The sequence below is a fragment of the Antechinus flavipes genome, chromosome 1 (assembly GCF_016432865.1).
Source record: "Antechinus flavipes isolate AdamAnt ecotype Samford, QLD, Australia chromosome 1, AdamAnt_v2, whole genome shotgun sequence".
NCBI lineage: Eukaryota > Metazoa > Chordata > Mammalia > Dasyuromorphia > Dasyuridae > Antechinus > Antechinus flavipes.
Window position 1 is genome coordinate 396735399 of NC_067398.1, and position 27761 is coordinate 396763159.

The window sequence follows — 27761 nt, forward strand, 5'->3', positions numbered from 1 at the left end:
TTACACACCCAGTATATGTGTTGAAAGCAAGCCCTGACCCCCAGAGTCTCTCCTGACCACGAGGGCAGTCAGCCCTCGTCCTCCGGGCAGCGATGCCTCGCTGAAGGTCACCACCTCTTTCCATGCCTCCCTTCCAAAGACCGGGTAAATTAGGTTGCTGCCCCACCTTCAACCAGAATTCGGGGTAAATATGGAGAATGTGACAAACCCGCTACCCAACTCCGCCTGTTAATGGAAGGTGTAGACACCATCTCCGCGCTCTCCTAAGCTCAAGCGAAACAAGTATAAAACACCTCTCCATTCATCTTTCCAGCCCAGCCCCCAAACGTCTATGCGCTTGCGCGACGGGATTCAGCGGTGAGGGAGCAGGTAGGTGAACCCCGACCGCGTCTTCGTTGCCTGGATACGGCGCGAAACAATCGTGACCCCACCCCGTGACCCGTGGCCTGGTTGGTGGGGTAGTCTCGAGGATCCGCCGTTGGTCCTCATTTTCAGTGGATCAGGAGGAGCCGGTAAGAGCTGTCCCAACAGCTTCGTTCCCCCGTTCAGGAAGTCTCCCAAGCTCAGGTCCAGCCCCCTCAGCGGTAGCGGTTTCCCCGAAGCTGCTCCCTATCTACGGGATAAGTCCGAGCGCCACAGCCTTTCTGCTCTGGGGTCCGGAGCCTCCCTGTTCCCGGAGAGGAAAAGGAGGCGGCGGGGTTCAGCTTCCCCGTAGCCACGAGCAAACTGAGTTAAGAAACTCTTATCCCGAGGGCCGGCTTCCCCAACGGAGTTGTCTGGATGCTGACGGAGGCTGGGCCGGAACTGTGGTTCGGTAGTTTTCGGTCTTTATCCATCTTTTTGTGACTCCGTTTGGGATGTTCCTGGAAAAGACACTAGAGTGGTTTGCCATTTCCTTCTCCAGCTCATTTTGCAGATGAGGAAACTGAGAAGAAACGAACTGAGCGACTTTTCCAGGTTCATATAGCTAGTGTCTGGGACCGAGATTTATAAGTCAGGAAGATGAATTTTTCTGACTCCAGGTCCAATGGTGGGGAAGCTTAAAAAAAAAAAAAATATATATATATATATATATATCCTCACCCTGATGAAAAATGCGATTTTTTTTTTTTTTTTGGTGATTCCCTACTTCCTCTTAACTCTCCCCAAAATATCCAGGAAACTTTACCATCTGCAGTCAGCCTCGCCTCTCTACCTTAAGTTTCTCCCCTAAAAAATCAGGATAACTAAACCACACTGGTAAATATTATCCTCCTCTTAGGGCAAACAGAGCAATAAGCCTCTTAATTATATCCGTAGGACATTTTACTTTATTTTTCTTTTCAGGCTTGGGTTGCTAAAATACCGAAGAATCATGCCTCTTCCAGATACTATGTTCTGCGCTCAGCAGATTCATATACCCCCAGAACTTCCTGATATCTTGAAACAATTCACCAAAGCTGCTATTAGAACTCAGCCAACCGATGTATTACAGTGGTCTGCAGGGTAAGAGTCTGTCATCTTTGGAATCACCTGAAGCAGCTCCTGTGCTTTGCTTGGGTTGGATTTTTGTTTGAAATCCGTGATATTTCAACAAAGGAATTCTAAAGCCTTTTTCTTAAATGGACATTATGCTGTTGTAACTATTTTCTTGTTAAAAATTATTTTAGTGAAAGTTTTAATTGCCCCAAGTTATAGGATTTTTCTTTGGCCAGGAACTGTTCTCCTTTAGTACTACTTAAATAAATGTATGCAGACAATTTAGGGACAGCTAACACACTACCTGTGATTGGTCCGCGCGAACACCTTACTAAGAGAGACAACTCCCTGATTGGCTGCTCCATTGTTGGGTTTTTTTTTTTTTTTTAATGTTTAGAAATATGATTGGGGGAGAACTCGAAAAACTAAATATACAAACTTACAGGATTAGTGAAGACCGTCTGAGCTCAGATAACTTTGTGACATTATTGAAAGTTTTGTTTTAAAGTGAGGGTGCTTGGGATGTTTGTCTACCTCATAGTTATATTCTTATGTGTCAGGGTCGCTGCTGCTCATAGAAAATGTGAAAAACAGTTTGGAAAGAAGGGGGTTTTAGAGAGAGATTTGAGAGAAATCTGAATTTGTAGAAAAGATTTTATTTTGATATATACATTTAAGTATATAATTGGTTTCTTTTCTAAACCAATGTATTTAATTTTCTGCAGCCTGACAGGCCAAAGGGTTTAGAGAGAGGTAGTACTTTCCAACTTTTATCCCCCTCCACTTCACCACCTGAGGGTTGTGAAGGAAGACCAAGCTTTCACTTTCCATTGCTGTTGTTCTGTTAATAGTTGTTTTTTTTTTTTCCCTGATGCCTTCTATGCCCATCCTTTCTCTCAGCAGTTCCATTGTTCAGTAGGTCACAATAGGTTCAAAAGTCCATTGCCCCATTCTTTTATGATTCTTGGTGGAAATCATTTGCCTATGCTTCTGTTATTGAATTCTGTAGTAAGGATTTTTTGGGATGAAGTGAAGTCAACCTGTCATCTGTTTAGGAATATCTGGGTGTGGAAATTCAGAATATCACCACTTATTTATAATTTAAAGTTGCCCAGAAGGTCCTAGGAGATTAGATGATGTATCTAAACAGTCAAACAATTAGTGTGTCACAAGCTAACCGCAAGGCTGGCCAGTTATCCAAACACCTTGACATATTTTTAAAATTATTTTTTACTTCTCTGGTTATTTCCCTACAAGGGAAAAACAAAACAAAACTGGAAACACACTTACAAAACAGCTCCAACCTACTAGAATTTCTTAGCTACAAAGAAACAAGACTATGTAAAATGGCTTTAAAATGCTGTATAAAAATGCAGGGTTTTAAAGTTTTTTTATTCATCTTCCTGAGATTGTTTTAACTTTTTCCCATTTCAAGGAAGTGAAAACAGATAATGCTAAACCACTAAATCAAAATCCATGTTCTCTGACCAGAAAGTTCATTTTCCCTCATATCCAAGAAGTAGTAGTGATAAATGCTTCTTAAATTTATATTGATTAAACTAGGTACCTCTAAACTAGGTACCTCATTTTATTTTATTTTTCCATAAGATAGGAACTGAAGTATTTTCAATTGGTATTTATGTATGTGGTTTAAACTTCATTTTAGTTTTGGGAAATATTTTATGCTTTGATTAGTACAGACAATTAGACAATTATACAATAGTTTACAGTCTAGATTTTAGGAAAAAGGGGTATGTTAAAGAGATGAAAGATCATATAAGCTGCCATGTGTCAGAGGCTGTATTTGAACCCAAGTTTTCCTAACTTCTCTTAACCATTTATACTAGTTAGCTCCCAAACCTTCTAAAATAAGATATGTGTGTATTCCAAGGATTATTACCTAGTTAACTCCCCTAATCCAAAAACATATTAATCCAAAGACCATATTATCTTGGTTTGATTGATTGTGATCAGCAATGCTTAAGAAATCACTGAACCACCTCCTCATTTCAAGTTTAATTTAAAATATTAAATCAAGAACTTGATGGTTATTAATGCTACTTTTAAGCACAGTTTTAGTTTTGAGGTGAACTTAAAAAATTTAAAATAGTATTTCTCTGTGGTTGATTAAAGATAAGCTTTTAATGTCATGTTCTTACATAATAAGAGCATCTTAGATGATGGAGAATGAATCAATTTTAATTCTTCTCATTCAGCCAAGCTTGCCTATCCTATCTAAAAGTACTTGCCAGAAAAGCTAGTCCTACTTTGTTTTCCATCGAAATTATATAGTTCTGGTTTTTCTAGATTTGTCCTCCATTTCACTAAAAATTAATTTTTTAATGAAAAATGTATAAAATTCCTATCAATATACTGGGAAAAGTTTTTACAAGCTGCATGTATGATGCAATATCACATCATCTTGGGAGTCCCTTGTTTTAGGTAATATCATTGTGATGCATAGTTGACTAAAAGGACACATAATCTTACAACACTCTTGGAGCCTTAATTGATGAAGTAATAAAGGATGGTTGTTGATGTCTTTTCCTGATAATGTCATAAAGGATAATATTTAAGCATAAAAACATAAAATTGCAAGTATTGCAGATATCATTGATGACAGATTTCATAAATTATGTTGGGCAAAATTTGTGAAACAGAAGAAAACATAAAAACATTATGGGACAAAAATAGGTACATATCTTTAAGTTATCTTTGTAAATATAATTTTTCAGGCCTTAAAATATTAATAATTTTGACTACAAATTCTTAGTAAACCCTACTTATTTTTTAATATTAATCTTTTTTGTTTCTTCTGTTAGTCAGAAGACCTAAGATTATGGCTTAGTTCTGCCGTTTATCTGGATAACATTGGTTATACCAATTTACTCCTCTGGAATTCCATTTAATATAAAATGGGGACTAAATAATTAGTGTTGACCTACTCATAGAGTTGTTTTGATGATCATTTGAACCCATGTATATAAAGCATTTTGAAAACCTCGAGATTATTAAAATGTAAGTGTTTTAAATTCTTCCTCCTCCTCATATTAAAGAGGATTCAATAGTTACAGGAGCTAGTAGGGAAAAAAGTAGGTTTCTTAGAAGATCATGAGTCTGTTAACCTGAATTCCATGAGGTTTTTGATCTGGACCCCACCTTAGTAAGATGTTATTTCATACATGAGTACTTAAGTCTCTCGTCAAGATAAGTCTAATGAGTAGAATGCTGAAATGAATTAGGTTCAAAAAATGAGCTATATTTACTACATGTACCAAAGAGCAGCAAAGAAGTAATTCTGCATGCATACACTTAGTAGGAGCCAGTGCTATGACCACCTCTGCTCAAGTATTTATCTTTTCCCCAGAGCCTGGCAGTATGCCAATTTCCCAATTGACTGAGTGTGTTAATTCTTTTGAGTCCATTGGAAAAGGCTTCAAACTTTTGAGTAGTCCCTACTTGTTTTAGAAAGGAAAAATGAAGGGAGTTGATGGGAAATGGGTAAAGGGTTGTGATTATTGGAGAGTGTGGAAAGGGCAGGCAGATTAAGAAAGCAGAACTCAGGTGATTAGCATCTGGTTTTGATGATCATTAGTTCATTAAGAGGAAATCTGCTTGAATTGGGACTTCTAATGATATTCATAATGGGAAACTTATTGTTGATATATTAGTATTTTAGAAAAGCTTCAAAGAGGAGGGGGATAGAAGAGATTTTAAACAGTTGAGAAAGTCATAACAATGCAACTACTTAAGAACTCAAACATTTAATTAGACTTGATGCTTTAGATAGGAAATGTCAAAACAGATGGCCTGCAAATCACTTGAGATCCACAGAACTCCTGAATGTAGCCTGAAGCAGATTTAAATATAATTTTAAAATGTTTAACAAAATAAAAATGCAAGTGAAACATAAATATTTTATAAGTCAATATGTAGTCTATAAAGGCTCTTTATATACAGTTTAGTGGTCCCTGTTTGTTTGACTTTTAACCTTTGTTCTAGATGAATGCAAGAGCCTAAATGAAAAGTTTTTTAAGTTCATTTTTTGGCTAACATTTCATCTTTTGACTTTTTGGAACCACTCGCAAAATTAACTTATTCATATTATAAATAGTATTCCTATGAGCTTTTTCTCATAGGAGAAATGTTTCTTTTGCTGTTAGATATTTTTCAGCTTTGTCAAAAGGTGATCCCCTTCCTGTAAAGGAGAGAGTTGAATTGCCAGTTGCTACCCAGAAAACAGATTCAGGATTGACAAGAGGACTACTTAAAGTTTTACATAAGCAGGTACAAAAAACCTATTCTATCCAACCAACAACCAGTTGGTTTCCCTGCCACCCTTCCCCCCATTTAAAAAAACACCCATATAATGATGTAACATCTTTGAACTGTAACTCTAATATTATTTCTGTAGTTTAGTTTTTTAGTTCTTGAAGTCAAATCTATCCAAGATCAGAAATATTAAGTTTTATTTTCATATCCAACAAATTTTAAAAGTTTATTTGAAGAGGAAGCACATGTAAATAATGTGCTTCAAACTTAAATGATAAACTGTTAGGTTTCCCTAAATAGGATTACTCTTATCACCTAAATTTCACATTATCATGAATTAATTTATGTATTGGATACTATCTTCTTTTTTTTATTCAGTAGTTTTTCTGTGAATAAAATTACAATTCATCTTCTAAATTATTTATTCCCTTAATCTTTTGAACCAAGATTAGGTTGAGTCTGTGAAAAGCCTAAAGAGCTTGACAAGGCACTGTGCCACATGGGTTACACACTTTCCTGAAAGAAAAACTAAATGCAAGAACACCTTGCAAAAATAAAGATCAGAAAATTTCAACTTTATGCTAAACCATTTCTTTTTAAATATGTTATATTTTTAAAAGTCAAAAATGTAAATGTGGTTGAAAAGAAAGGGAATAAATCATTTAGAAGATGATTTGCAATTTTATTCATACAAAAACCACTGAATTAAAAAAAAAAAAGATGGTATCTGATAACATGAATTAATGACACCTCATCTCTTTTGCAAATTCCCCCTCCCCCCCATCTATCTAAAGAGGAAAAGTACCATTTCCTTTAGGACCACCACTATTTATAAGGCAACTCTGGTATATGATACTATTTTTGGAGATGTCTAGGAAGTAGTTACATCATAAGCATATCTGACAGTGAACCATGTTTCTTCACCTAAAGTCTCCATTTCAATTTAGGAAGAAACTGTAGAAATTTTATTAGTGAAGCAAAGTCTCCATAATTATTAATGGCCTTGAAACTTCAGAATATAATAAATTCCTTCTCATATCTTTTGAAGGATTTTTCTTTTAAGAAACAAGTTGAATTGTGGGAATAAGATTCTTTTGTTTAGCTTTAGGAAAACTACTTCATCTCTTATGACTTCAATTCCCTCCTCATAATGGAGGTTGAATTAAATCATCAGTATGCCTTTCCATTCGAAGTTTTTGAACATACATTATTATGAGTTTCTTTTAATTTTTTTCACACATGAAAGAGAAGACAATTTTCTTAAGAGTACTTGAAATTTAGAATGGCAATCAGTATTTTTGTTTAAAACTGCTTTTTATTCTATTCTACATGATTTTAACTTTTCATTTCTATTTCTTAAAGCTTTCTCACAAAAAAATTGTGGATTTAAGAGAACTTCAGCAGAAATGGAAGACTCTGTGCTTGCCAATAGAAACACTCGGTTTCATTCTCAGAATGGATCCTATGGAAGAAGACACAGTAGAATGGATGAAATTTTTCTCACTTGCTTGTAGCATGCTGGGTGGGGTAGGTGTCTATAGATAGCATTTTAATAACTTTCTGTATAGGACAACCAAAAGGGAAAGGAAGGGAGGGAAGAGAAGGAAATAAAGCATTTATATATAGTGCCTTTTTATGTGTCAGACACTATGCTAAATGCTTTACAATTATTATCTTGTTTGTTCCTTACAATAACTATAGGAGGTATAGGTGTTTTATTATCCCCATTCGGCAGTTGAAGAAACTGAAAAAAATAGGCTAAGTGAACCTGCCCAGCTTAAGTGTCTGAGGCTAGATTTGAACTCAATTCTTCCTAATTACAAACCTAGCACATTCTAATCTACTGAGTTCACCTGGCTGCCTCTAAACATCAAAAACATATCTCTAAATAGATTTATGACTTTGAATAACTAAAGTTGAGAAGCACTATGATCTCTTTAGTAATTTTATTCATGGCCTGTAATTTTCATTTTATAGTTTATTTCCATAATCTAAAACTGTACTCTGATGTGCCTTCTTGTGATGTTCCTCATTGTAGCATGACAGTATTTATTGTCATAACTTGTTCAAAGAACATGCCAGGTCCTTCAAATATGAGTCTGGAGCAGCAGCCTATTTAAGTTTGGAAGGATCTCATTGACAGATTGACCTCAGGGCCATACATTGTTTGATCACATCAACTCTTAGTCATAATGCAGTTGTGATCTTCTTTGGGGGAGGGGAAAGTATCTATGGAATCGCCAATCTGTTTTAAATCTTAATCCTTTTTAAATTCAGTGACATTATTTAAATGTATTTTTTGAAAAAAATCACATTACTAAACACAGAAAAAAATGTTGGCAAATTAAAAAACAAAACAAAACAAATCTGTCATCACTGTTAAATAGAAAAGTCCTTTCATTTCTTGTTTAACCTAAATCTGTTTTTCACGCTTTCCTCATTTGTAAAGAAAGCATAAAATAATTCTACTTAAGAACCATAATCAAATAAACTACAATAAGTGATTTGAGTATTTTGCAGATACTGTGTAAAATATCAGTCAATAAATATTTGTTAAGCACTTACTATAATGCTAAGCACTGGGAATACAGAAAGAAACTAAAATAATCTGTCCTCAAGCAACTCATATTCTAATGGGAGACAAAAGGCAAACCAAAGGAGCTGTAATGAGAGAGAAAGTACTGGATTTAAGGGAGGTTGAAAATGGGATTTAACTTAGACTTTCAAAGAAGCTAGGGAATCCAAGAAGCAGAAATAAGGAAGGGAGAGAATTCCTGGCATGGAGGCAGCCAACAGGATATGCCCTGAGCTGAAGGATGGGAATGTCTTGATCAAATAGTCTGTGACAGAGGAGGGTAAGGTATAAGAGACTGAAGGGAGGAAGGGAGTTAGTTATGAAAGGCTTTGAACACCAGATTATTATTTTATATTTGTTCCTGGAAGTGATTAAATGAAACTCATTGTGGGGAGGATCATTTTGGTGAGTTGAAGGGAGGATGATTAGGTTGGAGTGAGGAGAGACTTGAGGCAGCCCAATTACCAGCAGGCCACTGCAATAGTGTGGGTATGAGGGTGATGAGCATACCTGCACCAGAGTGAGGGTATGTAATAGAGATTGCAAAGGGGAAATTGTCAGGCTTTGGCAACAGATTCGATATAGGGAGTGAAGGAGAGTGAGAAATCCAAAATAACTCCTAGGATTGTGAATCTGAGGGTCTGGAAAGGATGAATGTTGCTCTTTACAGTAATCAGAAAGATTGGATAATAGGTATGGGTTTTAAAGGAAAAGAAACGATAATGAATTCAGAATTGCACATGCTGGGACCATCTAGTTTGAGATGTCTTAAAAAGCAGTTGGAGATGTAAGGCTGGAGATCAGTACAAAGATTGGGAAAGGAAAGCTTGATTTGAGAATCATCAGCATTGAGATAATTAAATCCTTAGGAGCTGATGAAATCACCAAGTGAAATTATTTAACACATTTAGAAGAAAAGACCTGTTAAACATTTAAGAGAGCATAGATGTCCTATATAACATAAATGAAATAATAGTTATAAATTATGCTCAAGAAATTTCTATATTTCTTGGATGCCCACAAAAGAAGTTGTTGGAGAGGGGAAAGAGGGCCAGAAAAAGAGAATTTCAAAGACCTTTGCAAAATGGAATTTCAAGTGGCAGAAAACAGAGGAAAAGATAATTTGAGATGATAGTGTGGTTAGTGAAGGATGATTCTTGACTAGGGAAAATATTAAAAAGAGATAATCTGTTCATATATGAAAGGAGATAGCTATGAAACTCCAAAAATGGAAATATACAACTATTATTAGTCTGGAGAAAAAAAAAGAATGGGTAATGAAAAAAAATTTTAACCTTGGACACTTACTTCTGGTTTAGGAGTTTATAATGTCAACCCTGGGCATGATCGTAACTATTGGCCCAAGAGCTTCTGGTAACTGACACGATAAATTATTGGCATATCTCTGTACAAGTTCAGTATCACTTGTATATATACAAAAGGGAGAATATCAGAATGACATTGAGGCATCTCACTATATATATATATATATATATATATATGGAATATATATATATATGGAAGAACAAGGACAAGAAAGTAAATTCAATTCTCGGAGAAACCCCCATACATATATACACACATGCAACACACTGTTTTATTAAATTTATTATCTGAAACTTTTTTCAGTTTAATTTTGTTATTTAAAAAAGTTCATATGTTAAATGCTTATCTCCCTATTTTTGAAAATCAAAAGCTAAATGAGAAACAAAATGTTTTAATCGTTTGCAAAAACATTCACCTGTTTAAAATGTTTTTACACTAGATGGCGACATTTTGTCATGAATAAAGCTACACATTTTATCAGTTGATGGCTAATAGTGAACGTTTATTGTACTGGCAAATGAATCCATTGCTCACATGTATTAAGAAGTTTAGAGTATGCCATCGAGGAAACATCTCACCAGATATCATGTAGGAGGAGAAACTTTAAAGTTTTTGCAAACCTTAAAGCAAAGGTTTTTATAACGTTATTTTTAATAGTGAGATATATATATATATATATATTTTTTCCTTTTCCCCAAATTATTTATTTTTATTCTAACTAGATGAAATATAATAGGGACAAATACAAAATTAAACATTCCGGTGTCAATTTCACAAGAAAAGGTAAGAGGAATGGAGTGGTAGCTTGCGTTAAACAGCAATTTGAAAAAAGTTAGGTTGGGAGGGAAAGTCATTCTAATGGACCCCAAGCTAAGTGAGAGCCTAGAAAGCTATCATGTTCTTGAAATTCATTAAGACAACAGCCTCACTTCAAGAAATTAAATGGCAATATTCCTTCTAGACTCTTCTCCAGTTAGACCAATCTAAAGCGTTGTGTTATGTTTTGGAGGACACCGTAATTTAGGAAATTTAACGATAAGCTGAGGACCATCCAAAGGATATCATCTGGCATGTTTACAAGAGTCAATTCTGATTTGTAGGAGGAGTAACAATTGAAATAATTGGTGGAAGCAATAAAGATGTTTTTCAGATATTTTAAAAGGTTATCATTTGGAAGAGTGATTTGTTTCCTTTAATCTCAAGAGGCAGAGCAAGAAGCAAGAGGGGTAAAAGTTAGAGAGGCAGATTCAGAGTTGATATGAAATAAAATTAGAGCTATCCAAATTAGAATGGGTTGACTTTCTTAGATAGGCCATCAGAGCACTTGTTTGGGGTATATCGTTATAAGAATAATCTTTCAATTCTGGGAGAGGCTGGATGACCACTAAAAGTCCCTTCCAACTCTGTAATTCTGTGATATGTTGCTGGAAAATAAATTTGTGATTAATCTTATTTTACAAATTTATATGGTTCCTATCCCAGTGCCCACCCATATGGATGTATATGGAGTCATGTGAATTCAAATATGACTATATATATATATATATATATAGAGAGAGAGAGAGAGAGAGAGAGAGAGATAATAAGGTTTTAAACTCTCATTTATTGAGTTTTCAGTCTTTACTTTGAACTAATAATGACATTAGTTATGCCATCTCCTGATTGAGGATGTTTGCCTATTTTTGTATGCCCTGATCATCCTAGGAACTTTCACATTTTTAAAAATACAACAAAAATTTTAGGCTTATTGGTAGTATAAAAACAGGCTGTTTCATGTACTGTATCCCTGGACTAGAGAATAAATGAGCTATCCTACATGACTATCTTGAATTATGGTGCCTAGACATGCAGTAAACTTTGAATAGCTGAGAAAGTACTACTTTCTTTATACTTTAATGAAAAATACTAATAGACATTACTACATAAATTATTACTACCTCACTGACCCAGTGACTGTCCCTTGCGGTCATTGCTTTTGCAAAGGCTGCCTGGGCCAGAACGAGGAAAGCTTCACCTGCCCCCGCTGCCAGAGAGTCATCCGCTGCTGAAGTGACTTGAGGATCACCAGGAGCCTGCAGAAACTCTCCATCACTGCCCAATTGCTCAGACCTCATCTACTGCAGACCATCTTGGACCCGACACCCTGTGAGCCATGTGAGGAAAAAGAGAAGCTGCTCTGTGAAGAAGACCCCAGAAGCCCCTCGGATTCCTGCTCATCAGCCCTGGAGCACAGAGATCCCCAAGACCTTGCTTTGGAAGGGGCTGCTGGGAAGTGCCAGGGGAAACTCCACTAGACCCTGGAGCACCTTTCAAGAAAAACAACAGGAATTTAAAATGGCTTGGACAGAAAAAACTTTACAAATTTGAGGGGCTTTTATTGCATTGGATGCTCCCTAGCAGATTCTTTCCTTTCTCTGGGAGGAGAGAGGGAAGGGAAGAGCTTGGAATTTGAAACTCAAAAATATGACAAAAAAATTAATGCTTGAAAGTTTTATTCAATGATGGAGGGGATGTGGGGAAGCTGGGCCAGTGATGCAGTACTGGTGAAGTTGTGGACCTTTCCAGACATTCTGAAAGGCAATTTGGGACTACACCCAAAAGACAAGACAATCAGACACAATCTTATTATTATAAGAGCTTGCTCCCCTACCCTACTTTTCCTTGGAGGCTTTTCATGAAAAGCAAGCAGAGGGAAGATGGAGACTAATCTTGGAAATAAATACAGCTCCTAATAAGTAGACTGGGGAATGAGAATCGGTCTCACATATACTAAACCTTTATGTAGAAAAAAGCACTAATTGTTATTATGCAAGCCCACTCCCAAAGGTGTGGAGCAAAAGGTACAACTGGAATCCATTATTTCAAGTACTTATATTGAGTACTTGGCAGGAAATTAACAATTTCAAGCTATACTTTTGTTTTTGTGAAAACGAAGTAGAACAATGAACAAGAAAGTTTTGTTTTGGGGGGCAGCTAGGTGGTACAGTGGTTAGAGCACCAATCCTGAAGTCAGGAGGACCTGAGTTCAAATCTCACCTGACACTTTTTAACACTTCCTAGCTGTGTGACCCTGGACAAGTCATTTCATCCCAATTGCCTCAGCCAAAAAAAAATTTTTTTTCTCTAATGTGGTGTCTTTAAAATTTTTCCCATAAGAAATAAGTTGCTCTTCAGCTGCAGTTTCAGACAACATACTATATACCACTACCCATACCACTATCCTCTTGTCATTCTTCCTCTCCCCCAAATCTTATGGTTGTCCCTCTAGTAGAAACATATTGCTCTTGTAAGAGTCTTGTCTTTTAAGATCGTTTCCTTTGTTCATTTTAATTGAGTTTAGTTCTCTCAAAGCCCTCACAGGTAATTGAGGAAACTTCCTATGCTCAGATTTTTAGTTTCATGAATTCTTGGAGTATAATGGGTATAGACAAGTATTTCTTTATATCTGACACTATATTTTAAATTAAAGATACATTGGAGATACATTTCAAAGCTGAATTACTTCAGATTTTATAGTGAGTTCCATAATTTTCCTTTTGTTTTCATTGTGCTGTTTTAAAAAGATGACATGACATATTGGTACATATACTGTTATCTATGTGGTATTTAGTTATAAATTAGATGTTAAGATGTATGCCTTCCTTAGATTTCAAGGCTTATAGCAAATTGGTTTCTATGAATATCATTCAGGTTTTTCAGATACTTTGGAATTGATTTGTCACATCAACAACTGATCTTGACTTGAATATATGGAATTTTCAACCTTGTAGATTTTCTGTGAAAAAAAGTCATTTTTAATAGCTTCACTTAAAATACCTCTTTGTTGATATAAGTTGTTGGAAACTTTTTGACATATATGCTATAGAACTAGATCTTCAGAGATCTCTTGAGTAATGGGTGGATTAATCCTTAAGGATATAATACGTGTTATCTGCCCCATTCTTTTTCCCCCTTTATCTCCCATATCTATCCTTACCCGTCAGTTTTTCAGGATCTACTGCAACCCATGCCAACTGAGTTCTTGGCCATAAATTAAGATCAGAAATATTCTTTGTAATGTAATATAGACAATTTGCCCAATATTTTGCTAGTTTATCTTGACACTAGATGGCAGTAGAATAGGCTATGGAAAGTCAGGCCTTTGTAAAAACCTTATGTTGGAAGATTGACAAATCTAAATTCCATAAAGTGGGATTGTTGGCCTTCTGTTTTATTATCTACCCTGGGTCTTTCCTACCAACAGAGAAAATGTTAAAGGAAACAATGAACACTTTTGGATACGACATCATACTTTGAACATTATTTTATCCTGTGTACCTTATTTTCAAAGTTTAGGTATTCTTTGGATAATCAGGCATTAAACAACCTTTAATAATCATTCAAGAAGTAGATGACAGGAAAAGATGATAAATGTTGGGAGGAATATGGGAACATTAATGCATTGTTATTAGAGTTGTGAACTGATCTTCTGTAGAGCAATTTCTATAAAACTGCATGCCCTTTGATTCAGCAGTATCTCTACGGGGCCTGTATCCAAAAGAGATCTTAAAGGAGGGTAAGGGACCCCATGTGCAAAAATGTTTATGGCAGCCCTTTTTGTAGTGGCAAGAAACTGCCCATCAGTTGGAGAATAGTTGAATAAGTTATGGTATATGAATGTTATGGAATATTATTATTCTATATAAGAAATGATCAGCGGGATGATTTCAGAGGGCTGGAAAGACTTAGATGAACTAATGTGGAGTGAAGTGAGTACAACCAGGAGATCATTGTACACAGTAAAAAGAAAATTGTGATGATCAATTCTGATGAAGTGGACATATATATAAAATGTTGCAAAGGTGAAATCGGTAGGCTTTGGCAATGGTTTGAATATTGTGGAATAGGTATGTGTGAGAAGGTATGAGAAATAGTAAGGATTCCTACGTTGCAAGCCTGAAGAACTGGGATGATGACATTGCTCTCTATAGTATCAGGAAGGTAGTAGGAAGGGAGAGGATTTTGAGGAGAAAGATAAGGTCATGTTAAGAAGTCTATTGAATATCTAATTTGAGATGTCTAAAAAGCAGCTGGAGAAGTGAGACTGGACATCAGCAGGGAGATTGGGGTAGGAAAGGTAAATTTTTTGAACCATCATCACAGAGATGGTAATGAAATCCACTGGAGTTGATGGGATCAAGGGAAGTGTGTAGTATGGAGGGAAAAAAGATTATGACCCAGGACAAAACCTTGTGTGACACTTAATAATTGGAAGGTGTGATTTGAAGGAGAATCAAGCAAAGGAGATAGAAGGAGCAGTCAGAAAGGAGAGAAGATCAGAAGAGAACCATATTAGAGAAGAGAGCGTTGAAGAATGAATGGTCCATAGTGTCAATGGCTAATGTTAGCCTATCCATGAAGAATTCTGACGCTGAAAAGTATTTTTCAATTGAAACAGAAGTCTTAATGGAAAAGATAGGATCTAAAGGTGAGATCAAAGAGACCTGAGGATTGAGAAAAGGCCATTGGATTTAGAAAGATGATTAAGTAACTATTTGGAGAGAACTGTTTCAGTGAAATAAAGTCAGAGGCTAAGGAATTAAGGAGAAAAAAGGGACAGCTAGGTGGGGCAGTGGATAGAGCACCAGCCCTGAAGTCAGGAGGACCTGAGTTCAAATGTGACGTCAGACACTTAATACTGCCTAGCTGTTGTATGACCCTTGGGTAAGTCACTTGACCCCAATTGCCTCAGGGGGAAAAAAGAGAGAAAGCAAAGATATTAAGACAGTCTTTTTGAGTTTAGTTATAAAGAGGATGATAGTGAGAATTGAAGGACCAAGTAAGGATTTGGGTTATTTTTTTAGGTTATACATGTACTTTTCATTTTTTTATACATTTCCATGAGTCCTATTGGGAGAGACAAATCAGGAAAAAAAGGAGGAAAAGAGAAAAAAACAGGAGAAAAAAGGTGAAAATAGTTCTGGTTTGCTTTGATCTGCATTTAGTTTCTATAGTACTCTTTCTTGATGTGGATAGCATTTTCCATCCCAAGTCTATATTGGAATTGTCTTAGAATTCTGAGAGAGAGCGAAGTCTATCATGATTGATCATCATATAATTTTGCTGTTACTGTATACGGTGTTTGCTTGCTTCCCTCAGCCTCAATTTCATGTAAGTCTTTTCAGGCTTTTCTGAAATCAGCCTATTAAGCATTTCATTCTGTTACATTCATATACTAAAATTTATTCAGTCATTCCCCAATCAATGAGCATGCACTCAGTTTCCAATTCTTTGCCACCACAGAACTGCTACAATTTCGTACATGTGGGTCCTTTTCTCTCTTTTATGATCTCTTTGAGATACAAACCCAATATTGGCACTGCTAGATCAAATATTATACACAATTTTTATAGCCCTTTGGGCATAGTTCCAAAATGCTCTCCAAAATGACTGGATCAGTTCACAGCTCTACCAATAATGTGTTAGTGTCCCCGTTTTCTCACAGCCCCTAATATTTTATTTTTCCTGTCAGCCAATTTGATAGGTGAGAGTGAAGTGGTGAGTTGTTCTAAATTGCATTTCTTTAAAAAATAGTGCTTTAGAGCATTTTTTTATATGACTATGGATATGACTTTTAATTTCTTCATCTGAACAATGTCTGTTCATATCCTTTTGTCATTTGGGGAGTGACTTGTGTTCTTACAAATTTGAACCAGAAATGAGACCTTTATCAGAAACATTAGTTGTAAAAATTGTTTCCCAACTTAATGCTTCCTGTCTAATCTTGGCTGCATATTGGTTTTGTTTGTGCAAAACCACATTAATTTAATCATAATTATCCATTTTGCATTTAATAATGTTTCTCTGTCTTGTTTGGTCCTAAATTCCTCCCTTATCCAAAGATGGTCATAAATTCCTCCCTTCTCTAAAGATCTTGACAGATAAACTATCATTTGTCCTCCTAATTGGCTTATAATATCATCCTTTATGTCTAAATTATGAATCAATTTTAACCTTATCTTAATGGAAAAGAGTGTGTGTGTGGTCAGTACTTAGTTTCTACAATACTATTTTCCATTTTTCCAAGCAGTTTTTTATCAAATGATGAATTCTTATTCCAAAATCTTTGGGGTCTTTGGATTTATCAAACAATAGACAACAGTCATTGACCTATTGTCTTGTGTACCTAACCTATTTCATTGAGCCAATCTTATTTCTTACCCAGTACTAAATAGTTTTGATGACTGCAGTTTTGTAATGTAGTTTTAGGGCCCTACTTTCCTTTGCAATTTTCCCCCACTAATTCCCTTGATATTCTTGACCTTTTGTTCTTCATATGAATTTTGTTAAAATTTCCTCTAGCTCTATAACATATTTTTTGGCAGTTTGATTGGTATGGCACTGAATAAGTAGATAAATTTAGGCAGAATTGTCATTTTTATTATATTAGCCTATCCATAAAGAATTCTGACTTTATATGAAAAGTGTTTTTCAATTGAAATGGAAGTCTAAATGGAAAGGATAGGATCTAATTAGACCTTGAAAAAGGAGTTCCCTGGACAAAATATAAAAACCAACCAAAAAACCACCTACCCTATTTTCATGAAATATGAACAATCAATAATTAACAAAAACCAGTTGTTGGGAGTCCAAAGATGAAAATGAAACACTCCTGCCTTATTGAGGGAATATAATGCACATATATAAATACAGACTATATGACTATCTACACAATAAACACACAATGATTGGAGGAGTGTGGACATTAACAACTGAGAGGAATCAGGAAAGGCTTCATAAAAGAGGTGATTAAACAAGATGGGAAAGATTCTTAAAAGGAGATTTGAAGACCTTGAATTAGGAAAGGAATTTCAGAAAAAATAGAAAAGAGTACTCCAAGCATCAGAGACAACTTGTACTGAGGAATGATGGCAACAGAACATCATCATGCGCAGAGAACAGAAAGCAGGCCAATTTGATTAAAATATAAAAGTATGAGAAAGGTATTGGGTAATTTGTAAAAAGGTGAGAGTCAGATTGTAAAATTGTTTAAATACCAGATTGGAGCAGTTTATATTTTTAACCTTAAAGAAAATGGGAAGCCACTGAAACTGAGTAAAAGAGTGACACAGTCAAGCTCATGCTTTGGCGATGTTAATTTGGCAGTAGTGTGGAAAACAGAGTAGAGAGGAAAGAGACTGTATGGACAGATTAGGAAGATGTTGTAATGGTGTCGGGTGAGATATGCTGGGGACCTTAGCCATAGGATGCCTGTGGTGTTAGTGGAGAAGTGGGACGGAAGGGAATGACACTGGGAAAGCAGACAAGGCTTGGCAGCTAACTAGATATGGATGACTGAGAGAAGAGTTGTGGCCCTTGAGGAATGGTGGCTGGTGGGGCACCCTCAATAGAATAGGAGAGGAGAACAGTGACTTTAGGAGGGAGAGGTAAGGGGAATAATTTCTGTAATTCTGTTTTGGACATGAGCTGAGTTTGAGATGTATATAGGACGCGTACAAGTGGAGAATGTTCAGCAGAAAATCAGAGATGCATATGTGGAGCTCAAGAGTTGAGGGATTTTGAGAGTTGTCTGCATGGAGATGACAGCTAAATCCAAGGGAGCTTGATGAAATCCCTGAGAAAATAAAGATATGATGACTCAAAATAAAGCCTGTTTTGGCACTCATTGGCAGCCAGGATATGGATGATAAACCCTGAAAAAGCAGATCAAGAATCAGCAACATATTAGAAAAGAACCATAACCAACCAATGTCACAAAAACTTTGAGAGAGAAAACACTATTAGTGTTCTAACATGTAGAGGGGTCAGAAAGACTGGAAAATGGCCATTGGATTTTGCAAGAAATTGATTACATTTTGCAGAGAAGACTTTTCATTAAAAAGTATGAGTAAAGACATTGAGATTTGGGAGAAGCCAGGATAAGAAAAATTAACATCCTAGTATAGCAAGAACTACATGAAGGGAAAAGATTTAAAAATAAACTAGACACTGGTATGTTTGAACCAATTGTAGAGGACTTTAATTACTAGATGAAGAAGTTATATATGATACTTGGCAGCCGCAGAGGCCTTAAGCTAGGGTAGTAATGTAAATCAGATTAGTATATCAGAAAAATTAAGTGTACATTAGAGATTAAAGTTAGAGTTGTGACTGAGAACAAATCCTGCTAGAGAAAAGGGAAAATTAGTCATTTTACCCTAAACTTTAGAATCAACCCTTTAAGCTTCAATTTTACTTGCCCCTCATAAAATTTATTAAAGAAATAACAACATATAATAAAAAAATTAAATGATTTTAACTCCTGAGAGTTAATGTCATGTGAATATTATCAGATATATTACAAATATTTGTAAAGTTCCTGACACATAGTATTTACTATTTACTTGTTCTTCCTTATCCTCTAACCATTTTTAATCACTGAGCCTAGAAAAAGGAATAATTGGGTTTAATTCAGACAAGTGACTAAGCTATTTGATTTTAAGCCAAATTATTTAATCTGTTTCTCTTAGTTTTTTTAAACTGTAAAAGAGAGATAATAATGACACCTAACTTCAAGAATTGTTGTGAAGAAAAAATGAGATACAGATAGCTCTCTTTTTACATTAATTGGCAGTGTGCAAATTCTACTTAACCTAAAGAATTAAGAAAAGTTTGGAAAGAGGTAATGAACTTGTATAGAGAATTTGGGGAAAAATATGCCTCACTTGTTCATTCCTGATTTTTGTGGATTTGTCAAAGATGAAGAAGTAACAGGATAGTAAAATTAGCACAAGAATTGGACCTAGAAATGGATGAGAAATAATGTAGAGGAGTTGATTGACTCTTACTGAAAAGAGCTTGTTGAATTAGGATTCTTCAACTGTTGGTAGTTGGCTGTCTTGATAGATCTGCTTTGTTCTACAATTAAGCAAACATTGTAGAAGAAAGGAAAACTTCAAAACCCAAGATCAAACCCAAAAAAGGTTCACAGCAAAACAGTGGGCAGAAATATTTAATCATTGGAGTGATTTTTTTTTTTTGCATAGTAAAGATATGGATCCAAAGACTAGTTGAGGATAATATTGCTTGCCTATCATCAGATATACAAGGGGGAGAAAAAAGAGTATCTCTACCCAACCATATCTCAAAAGGTTGCACAGTCAATCACTACTAAATAAAAGCACACAGGTTCTGTGGATGGGGAAGGGGCAGCATATATACCACATACCCCTGTTATTTTGTACAGTTAATGTGCATATTTTATCATTAAGTTTATCTTTAATTTCATAATTCTGTTATGATACAGCATAATATGCTGTATTTTAGTATGTTTTTTAACATGAAAGTATTTTATGTATGTCTTTGTTATACAGGCTATAAATGAAGTGAGTGTGCATAGGGATAAATTAATGTTAACATAAAAATTGCTTTACATAGACGGTCTGCCGCACTATCAAGAATGTATTTGTAAAGTGTGTAGCACAATGCCTGGCATGCAATCATAGATAGCATTTATATAGTGTCTATTACTGGTTTTGCTATGATCATTGTTACTGTTATGTAAATACAAAGGAAGTGAGATGATTTCTTAATTTGCCATAGTCAAGTAAGGCTTAAAAAAAAATTGAAACCAGTGCTTAAAAAGATTTGTAGAAGTGCAATAGGCAGAGAGGGGAGGGAACGATAGGTATATATAAGGCATAAGAAAGAGTATGAAAAGTAGCAGAGGTAGAAAAAACAAAAGTTTGAGGAACTGCTTTAATCTTTTAGATGTCCCAGAAGGTCAGATAAAAACTCCTTTGTATTTTCAAGGTCAGTTTTACTACCAATATCAACTTTTATTTGCTTATTTTCATTTAATTGAAATTTTTTGCTATTCATTTGTAAGAAAAACATATCCCATTCCTTTTTTGTACTCATATCAATCATGCATAGTTTGGAACTGAGAAACAGTCTCTTCCATCAGAAGTTGTATCTGATCCATCGAAAGTTCTTCCAGAAAACCTCATGTTTTTGTGGGGAAGAAGGGGATGGAGATTTATGTTAAAAGATTTTTGTAATTTGTATACATATTTTCACAGATTAGTCCAACATTTATGAAACAACACATAAAAGGCACTGTTATTTTTTTCTGGGTGGGAAATTATAGTATGACATAATTATTGGCCGATGATTATTTTATGTCACTTTGTTGTATTGTGTTGAAATTTCTGAACTATTTGTTTCTATTATACTGCATTCATAAGGATAGTAAAAAGTAGAAAAATATTCTTTATTGCTAATATAGCCCCAATGCAAAAAATATATATACAGAAATAAGTAAATATGAGGAACATGCAGAATCAGTTCCTGTCTTTTAATGACATTGGGAGGACACTTCAAAAAAGGTAGTAAATGCTCCAAAGCTGGAATCTGTAATATTCATAAATAAGCACTTACATTAGGCTGATAAAAATCATAAAATATCAGGAAAACAAAAATAAATTATGAACATAGAAAATACTTTTTAATTCTCCCTAAAGATCTGAAGTTTATTTCGGACACAGGAAAGAAATCTCAAAAGTTTGTTGAATATATTTATAATATTAAAACCCATTTTAAAGAGGTTAAAGCTTCAGACCAATAGCATCTTAATAAATTTTCTCTTCATTTTCATGATCTTTAATTCCTCATAATTTTCAATAGTACACAAAAAGATGTTTTTAGATCAATTATATTCTACTCCCCCCCTTTTTTTCTAGTTAACTTGAGAGAGAATTTTTATTTTTCCCCTTTGTTGTAATTATTGATTATTATATGAAACTAAATAATAAATTTAACATTTTTCTCTTTGGTGGTATTGTTTCCAGACCTTACATAGTGCAATGAAGCATGCTTGTGAAATTCTTACAGAAGATCCCGAAGGTGGACCTGCTCGTATCCCGTTTGAGACTTTCTCTTTCATCTTCACTTATCTCTCAGGATTAGATGAGGATAGACCTGAGACTGAAACTAACCTTTTTCTCAATAATCTTGAAGACTCAGTGTAAGTGTTAAACTTGAATTTGATAATCTTTTATGATAATGAATGTGGAAATCTACTATGGTAAATTCCTATTTCCATTACCTTTCAAGTAAGTAATCTTATAATTTACTTTGTTACACACTAAAAGTGAGACTCATAAAAGTTAAACAATTTTGTGATTGACCCTATGTGCTTAGAACATAAAACAAAATATTTTTAAAGATAACATCTCCTTAATGAATATAAACTGCTTGCATTTTTGTTTTTCTTCCCGGATTATTTATACCTTCTGAATCCAATTCTCCCTGTGCAACAAGAAAACTGTTCTGTTCTAAACATATATATTATATCTAGGATAATACTGTAACCTATTCAACATGTAAAGGACTGCTTGCCATCTGGGGAAGGGGGGTGGAGGGGGAGAGAGGGGAAAAATCGGAACAGAAGTGAGTACAAGGAATAATGCTGTAAAAAATTACCCTGGCATGGGTTCTATCAATAAAAAGTTATTTAAAAAAATAAAATAAAATAAAAAAGATAACATCTCCTTGATTTTACATTGTTGGCTGATTTTCTGTTCTATTTTTGTCATTTGAGGAAGAAATTTCATCTCATTAAATAAACTTTTCAGTAAGTTTAAATTGGTTTTTACATGCAGTCCTTCAAATAATTTTGACTATAATGTGATGTTAAAAAAAATTAGAAATATATTTTCTAAAATATTTAGAAAAATAACTAAAATTTTTTGATAATGAAACAGAAAACTGTACACATCAAAAGAGATTTATATTTCTGGGATGATAAATTAGAGCATGTTACTACTGTAGATAGCCAGAAAAGTACAGTATTGTTCCACATTCTAAATGCCTGGGGAAAATGCTTCCTAAATTTCAATTCTTGCTTCAGTGAGTTGATTTTGCTTCATTTACAATGATATATTATGTGATGTAATTATATACTTTTTTGAGTGTGAGGTACTTTGACTAACTAGCATGTCTCAAAAACTAACCCTTTAAGAATGGAATTCATTAGACAGAAAAAGGAAAGCTATTATAGACACAGAAAACTGAAAAAAAAAATGGAATGTGTGTAAAAGAAAGCAAAAGTAGTTTAGTTTAATGTTTGAAAATCATAGAAGTTAAATTATTTCTCCAAATTAAATAGTTCCACAGAGCAGATGCCAAGATACCATGTTTTTTGATTCAATTGTCTGGTTAGCTACCCAAATAACTTCTCAGTTTCAAAGGAGATACTTATCTATTACTTATCTATTATAAGCACCCGAAGCATGAGAAAAAATAGGCACATCAAGTAATGCAAACATTTTATTATTTTGAAATAATTTTCATCTTATATTTATATTTGCATTGTAATTGTAAAAAAAAAAATACACCATATTGATACTAGTTCTTTGAGTTCTTAAATTCCTTCTTCAATAGCTGCCTAACAAGCATATCACAATTTTAAGTTGTCTAAGATAAATTGTAGTAGTTGTTATCATTTGTGTTAAGACATAAATTATATCGTTGATATAATTTTTTATTTTATTTAACATTTTCTTTCTAAAGGAGGATAAAGGAACAAGATACTAGGTCACCACCAGATCAAGATGAGGAAAGGAGAGTACACAGCCAGTATAAAAGTTATGGTCTGTGTTTAGCTGCAGAATTGGGGAAGGATAAGAATGGAAGGGAAGCTAAACCAAGAGTAATATAATTGTGGAATTGGAGGGTGTCAGAAAAGGGTGCCAGGAGTATGATAGTCAAATAGCTAGTGAGTATCTAGAGAGAGACAGTTCGAATCCGGTCTTCTTGACTCTTAAGTACCCTTTTCTATCCACTGCAGGCCATTGTACCAATTTGACAATTTCTATATTTAAAAGATCATTGAACCTTTGGGAAGTTATGGGTGGCAATTGTATGTAAAGAGGCAAATTTAGATTTAATATAAGGGTTTCTCTAATAAGAATTATCATCAGGTTGGGCTGCACCCAGTAGCTTGTACTAGTCATCCTTTCACTGGAGGTCTTTAACTAAATACCCAGATGATCACTTGTCAGGAATGAAATAAAAGGTAGTTATTTGGGAACAGATTAGCCAAGGTATATCTCTGAAGGGCTCTTCTAACTTGAATGGTTATATAATCTTAAGCACATTTGCACTTTTGGGCTTCCTTTTAATTAGCATTTAATCATGATTTTTCATTTTTTAAGGTCTTGTATTAGATAAACAGAAGTTAGTTCACTAAATTTCAACTGGCAAAATAGAGAAACTATAGTAAATCCTAGTTTTTAAAAAAAAAAATGGATCAAAAGAACAATGTTAAGTTGGAAAAGTTTTAACTTTAATTTAACCCTTAATGGTGTGTGAAGTACCTTAATAGAAATAACAGGTATAACTTTAGCATTCACATTATTTCATGCTCACTGAATTTTTAAAATTTTCATGCTTGTTAACAAAATATTAATAATGTGTCTTTTTCTTATTTTTCTTAAGAGCTTCTAGTAAAGATGGAATGATAGGAGTTTCAGATTTCTTCATAGAGGACAAGAAGAAACACCCTTCAGTTTAAGAAGCAAATTGGGGAAATTTTCTCAGAAAACATATGGCACTACTTCAGAGAAGAGAGCGCTTTAAAAAATCAAATAGTGCTTTATGAAAACTTAGCAACAAATACAGCTTTGCATAACCAACATACTTTGTTTGCTGTGATTTCTTTTCTTAAGGAAATATTGGCTGTAGTAATAACTTTGACAAATCACTTAATTTTTCCATGCTTTAAGCAATGAGGAATCTTAAAATGGTAGAGTATTATGTTCCTCTTCTAGGAGATGTAATTAATGGGTCCAGTTTTTAAAAAATGATTAAAGAATATGACTTATAAGAAAAATCTTGTAGAATATGACTTATAAGAAAAATCTTGTATCACCTTCAGAATCCTAATTTTCCAAATAAGAATTAGTTCCAAGAAGATACAAGAGTAATAATTTTGGTCTCCATGTTAATATACTTTCAAAGTGGACTTGTTTTTGAAATCTCAACTTTTATCTCATTTATCTTTGAAAAATAACAATTCTTACTTGGAAAGTGAGGATTCTGAAGGTGATAACAAGATTTTTCTCCTGTGCTACTGTTCCCATGTTCCATTAAGATAGTATAGAAATTTGGGGCAGCTAAATGATGCAATGGAATAGACCACCAACCCTGAAGTCAGGACCTGAGTTCAAATCTGACCTCAGACATTTAACACTTTCTAGCTGTGTGATCATCCTGAGCAAGTCACTTAACCCCAATTGCCTCAGCCAAAAAAAAAGAAAAAGAAAAAAAGATAGCATGGAAATTTTAATATTTTGGAATTACAGGAATTACCATGTAAATGTCACAAAAAATGAGCCACAAAATTGACCAGCTATGAAAATGAAAAAGTATTAAGTTTTTAATGCTTGCTTTGTAAAGCCTAGGCATTGTGCTAAGTGCTGGGGACTGCCTTTTGAGGAGCTCACAATCATTTTCATCTCTGCTTGCTGATTTTTAAAAAAAGTAATTTAGAAAAAAAGGCAGATTTGAAAATTACAGCTTGGCTAGTAAAATTTGAGCCTTTGAAGTTGCCCCTTAAAATAAAGGAACAAAGTGCTTCTAGCTAGAAAAGGGGAGGAATAAAGATAACTAGTCAAATGTATTTACCTGACTAGGTTTAGTGGCAAAATAATAACTTTAAAAAAAAAAAAAGCAACTATGGAGAAAGGGTGTAATGGTGTGACATAGCAAAAAGAAAACTACTTGGAAATGACAACCTGTATTTAAGATCTTCTTTGACAATATATATTCTATGTGTGAACTTGGATAAATTCTTTAACTTTTCAATACTTAAGTTTAGGCAGCTCTCCAGATTGTAGGGGAAGGTACATTTACAACAGTGAAATCACAAGACCTATGTTTGATAGGTTTGATCATTTCATTCCCTTCTCAAAAACCTTGGGTTATCAAATAGGAGACCTTCCTAGCATTTTAGAACTTAAGAAAGCTGATTTTCACATCCATTTCCAGGCATTTTTGTATTCCTTCCTGCCATGAATTCTCTCTTCCAATGAAATTGGAATACTAGCTTTTCCCCAAGTTTGAATATTTCATGTTGTTCCTCCATGAATTCAATCAACATAATCTCTCATCCAAGTCTAGCCTGAATTCCCTTCTCATCTCAGAATTCTAATCTTTTTTTAATTTTTAATACACATTGTTTTATGACATATTGGGAGAGAAAAATCAGAGCAAACAGGAAAAACCATGGGAGAGATTTAAAAAAAGGTGAACATAGCATGTATTGATTTACATTGTTCTCCAAATAGCATTTTCTGTCCAAAGGATTACATTGGATCACTGAACCGAGAAGAACCCAGCCTTCCGTAGTTGATTATGGCATATTTTTTCTGTTATTGTGTACAATGTATTCCTGGTTCTGCTTGTTTCACTCAAAATCCGTTCATGTAAATTTTTTTTTTAATTAAAACTTTTTATTTTTCAAAACATGCATGGATAATTCGACATTAACCTTTGTAAAACCTTGTATTCCAATTTCCCTCCTTCCCCCACTCCCACCCCTAGATGGCAGATAATCCAACATATAAACATGGTTAGAAATATGTTCAATCCAATATATGGATACATATTTATACAATTATCTTGCTGTACAAAAAAAAACCTAATCAAACCAGAAAAGAAAATAAAATGCAAACAAAAAGTAAAAATGATACTATATTGTAAACTAGGCTCAGTTCCCACAATCCTCTCTCTGGGTGTAGATCGCTCTAGCCTCAATCATTTCATTGTTGGAAAAAGAGGCATGTACATCAGAATTGATCATTGTATAGTCTTGTTGCTGTGTATAATCTCCTGGTTCTGCTCATTTCACTTAGCTTCAATTCTTGTAAGTCTCTTCAGGCCTCTCTGAAATCAGAATTCTAGTCTAGGTTCATTTCAGATGAGATATTCTTAATGAATTCATTCCCTGATTTTCCTGTTAGTGCTTTTTACCTTTTTAGTTTAACTTTTTGAGTTGAGAAAGCCCTCAACCCTAAAAAGGTTTTTAGAATTTTGTTTGGCAGGGGGAGGGGGTAGAGCCTTAAGTTTTACATTATATGGAATTCAAGTACACCAAGACAATCACCCTGACTAATCTACACACAGGCAATTTCCAGATAAGACATATAAGTAACTGCTTGAGATAATATATCTGCAGGTAAGTCTGAACATGAAATAAAATTAAAATTTGGCTAAAGCAGAAGTTTGGAATGAAGTTTCGACACAAGACTTAAGTGGGGTTCAAGCATTCCTTGCAACAATCTGGCTTTCTTGGAGGATCTCTGATAACACTTTACTGCTATCTTGGTTGCAACAATATCACCACACAAAGCTAGGTTCAAATCTTACTTGTGAACATTTTATTCCATAAAACATTTGTAAGTTTCTTGAAAACACGATTTCATTTGTATTAGTGACTTACATATATGGTAGGCATTTAGTAAGGATTGTTGAATAGAATTTTAATACTAAATACATATGGAATGAATTTCCCAATAAAATGCAAAAGAATCAGAATGAAATTTCAATTCAATTTAATCCATAAAGACCTAAAAAATTCAAATTTATCCTATTCAATTATTTTTTTGATCTAAAAACATCAACCCATCCATGCTTGTCTTATTCATATGAAGTTCTTATCAATATCCCCCCATAAGTTTGAGAATCAAATCCTTGTGGCAATAGCCTCCTTCAACATATTATTTTAATACCACAGGAGTACTGGTGAAACTGTCTTATCGTTTAAGCTCATTGTATTTGATTAGTCCATTAAATTATACCTCTGTGTCAGGCACTATATGTTTGGGGATACAGAAAGATGCAAAAGATAGCCCTTGCTCTGAAAGAGTCTTAAAGAGATAGATGTACTTACAAGCTATAAAAATAGGATAAGTAAAAAGTGAGAAGGTATTAGAATTAGGAAAGTCTTTGTGGAAGATGTAATTTTAGTTGGGGCTTGAGGCCAGGGAAGGTTGTAAGTAACATTCTTGGTCTAGAAGACAGCCAGAGAAAATGCCTAGAGCTGAGAGATGGATCCAGAATCATTAAAATGTTTTGGGGAGTTAGGTAG

General features: G+C 34.5%; 1 protein-coding gene across 2 annotated transcripts; it reads left to right on the forward strand.

Moving 5' to 3' along the window:
* Positions 1-24306, forward strand: ROPN1L (rhophilin associated tail protein 1 like). Of its 2 annotated transcripts, none has more exons than XM_051969850.1 (6): positions 1-369; positions 1327-1485; positions 5622-5745; positions 7093-7257; positions 21460-21635; positions 24110-24306. In XM_051969850.1, exons 2-6 carry the CDS (start codon positions 1355-1357, stop codon positions 24183-24185), a joined length of 672 nt encoding a protein of 223 aa, XP_051825810.1. In that variant the 5' UTR covers positions 1-369; positions 1327-1354; the 3' UTR covers positions 24186-24306. The 2 variants fall into 2 exon arrangements, with proteins under 2 accessions (XP_051825810.1, XP_051825811.1); XM_051969851.1 differs by lacking the exon at positions 1-369 and adding an exon at positions 404-512.
* The last annotated feature ends 3455 nt before the right edge of the window (positions 24307-27761 follow it).

What these genes read in the sequence shown, in the direction of transcription:
- ROPN1L (XM_051969850.1), top strand. Translation starts at nt 1,355, where the DNA reads ATGCCTCTTCCAGATACTATGTTCTGCGCTCAGCAGATTCATATACCC. An exon ending in GTATTACAGTGGTCTGCAGG is followed by an intron (nt 1,486 to 5,621) that starts GTAAGAGTCTGT and finishes TTTTGCTGTTAG; the next exon opens with ATATTTTTCAGCTTTGTCAA. An exon ending in CTTGTAGCATGCTGGGTGGG is followed by an intron (nt 7,258 to 21,459) that starts GTAGGTGTCTAT and finishes TATTGTTTCCAG; the next exon opens with ACCTTACATAGTGCAATGAA.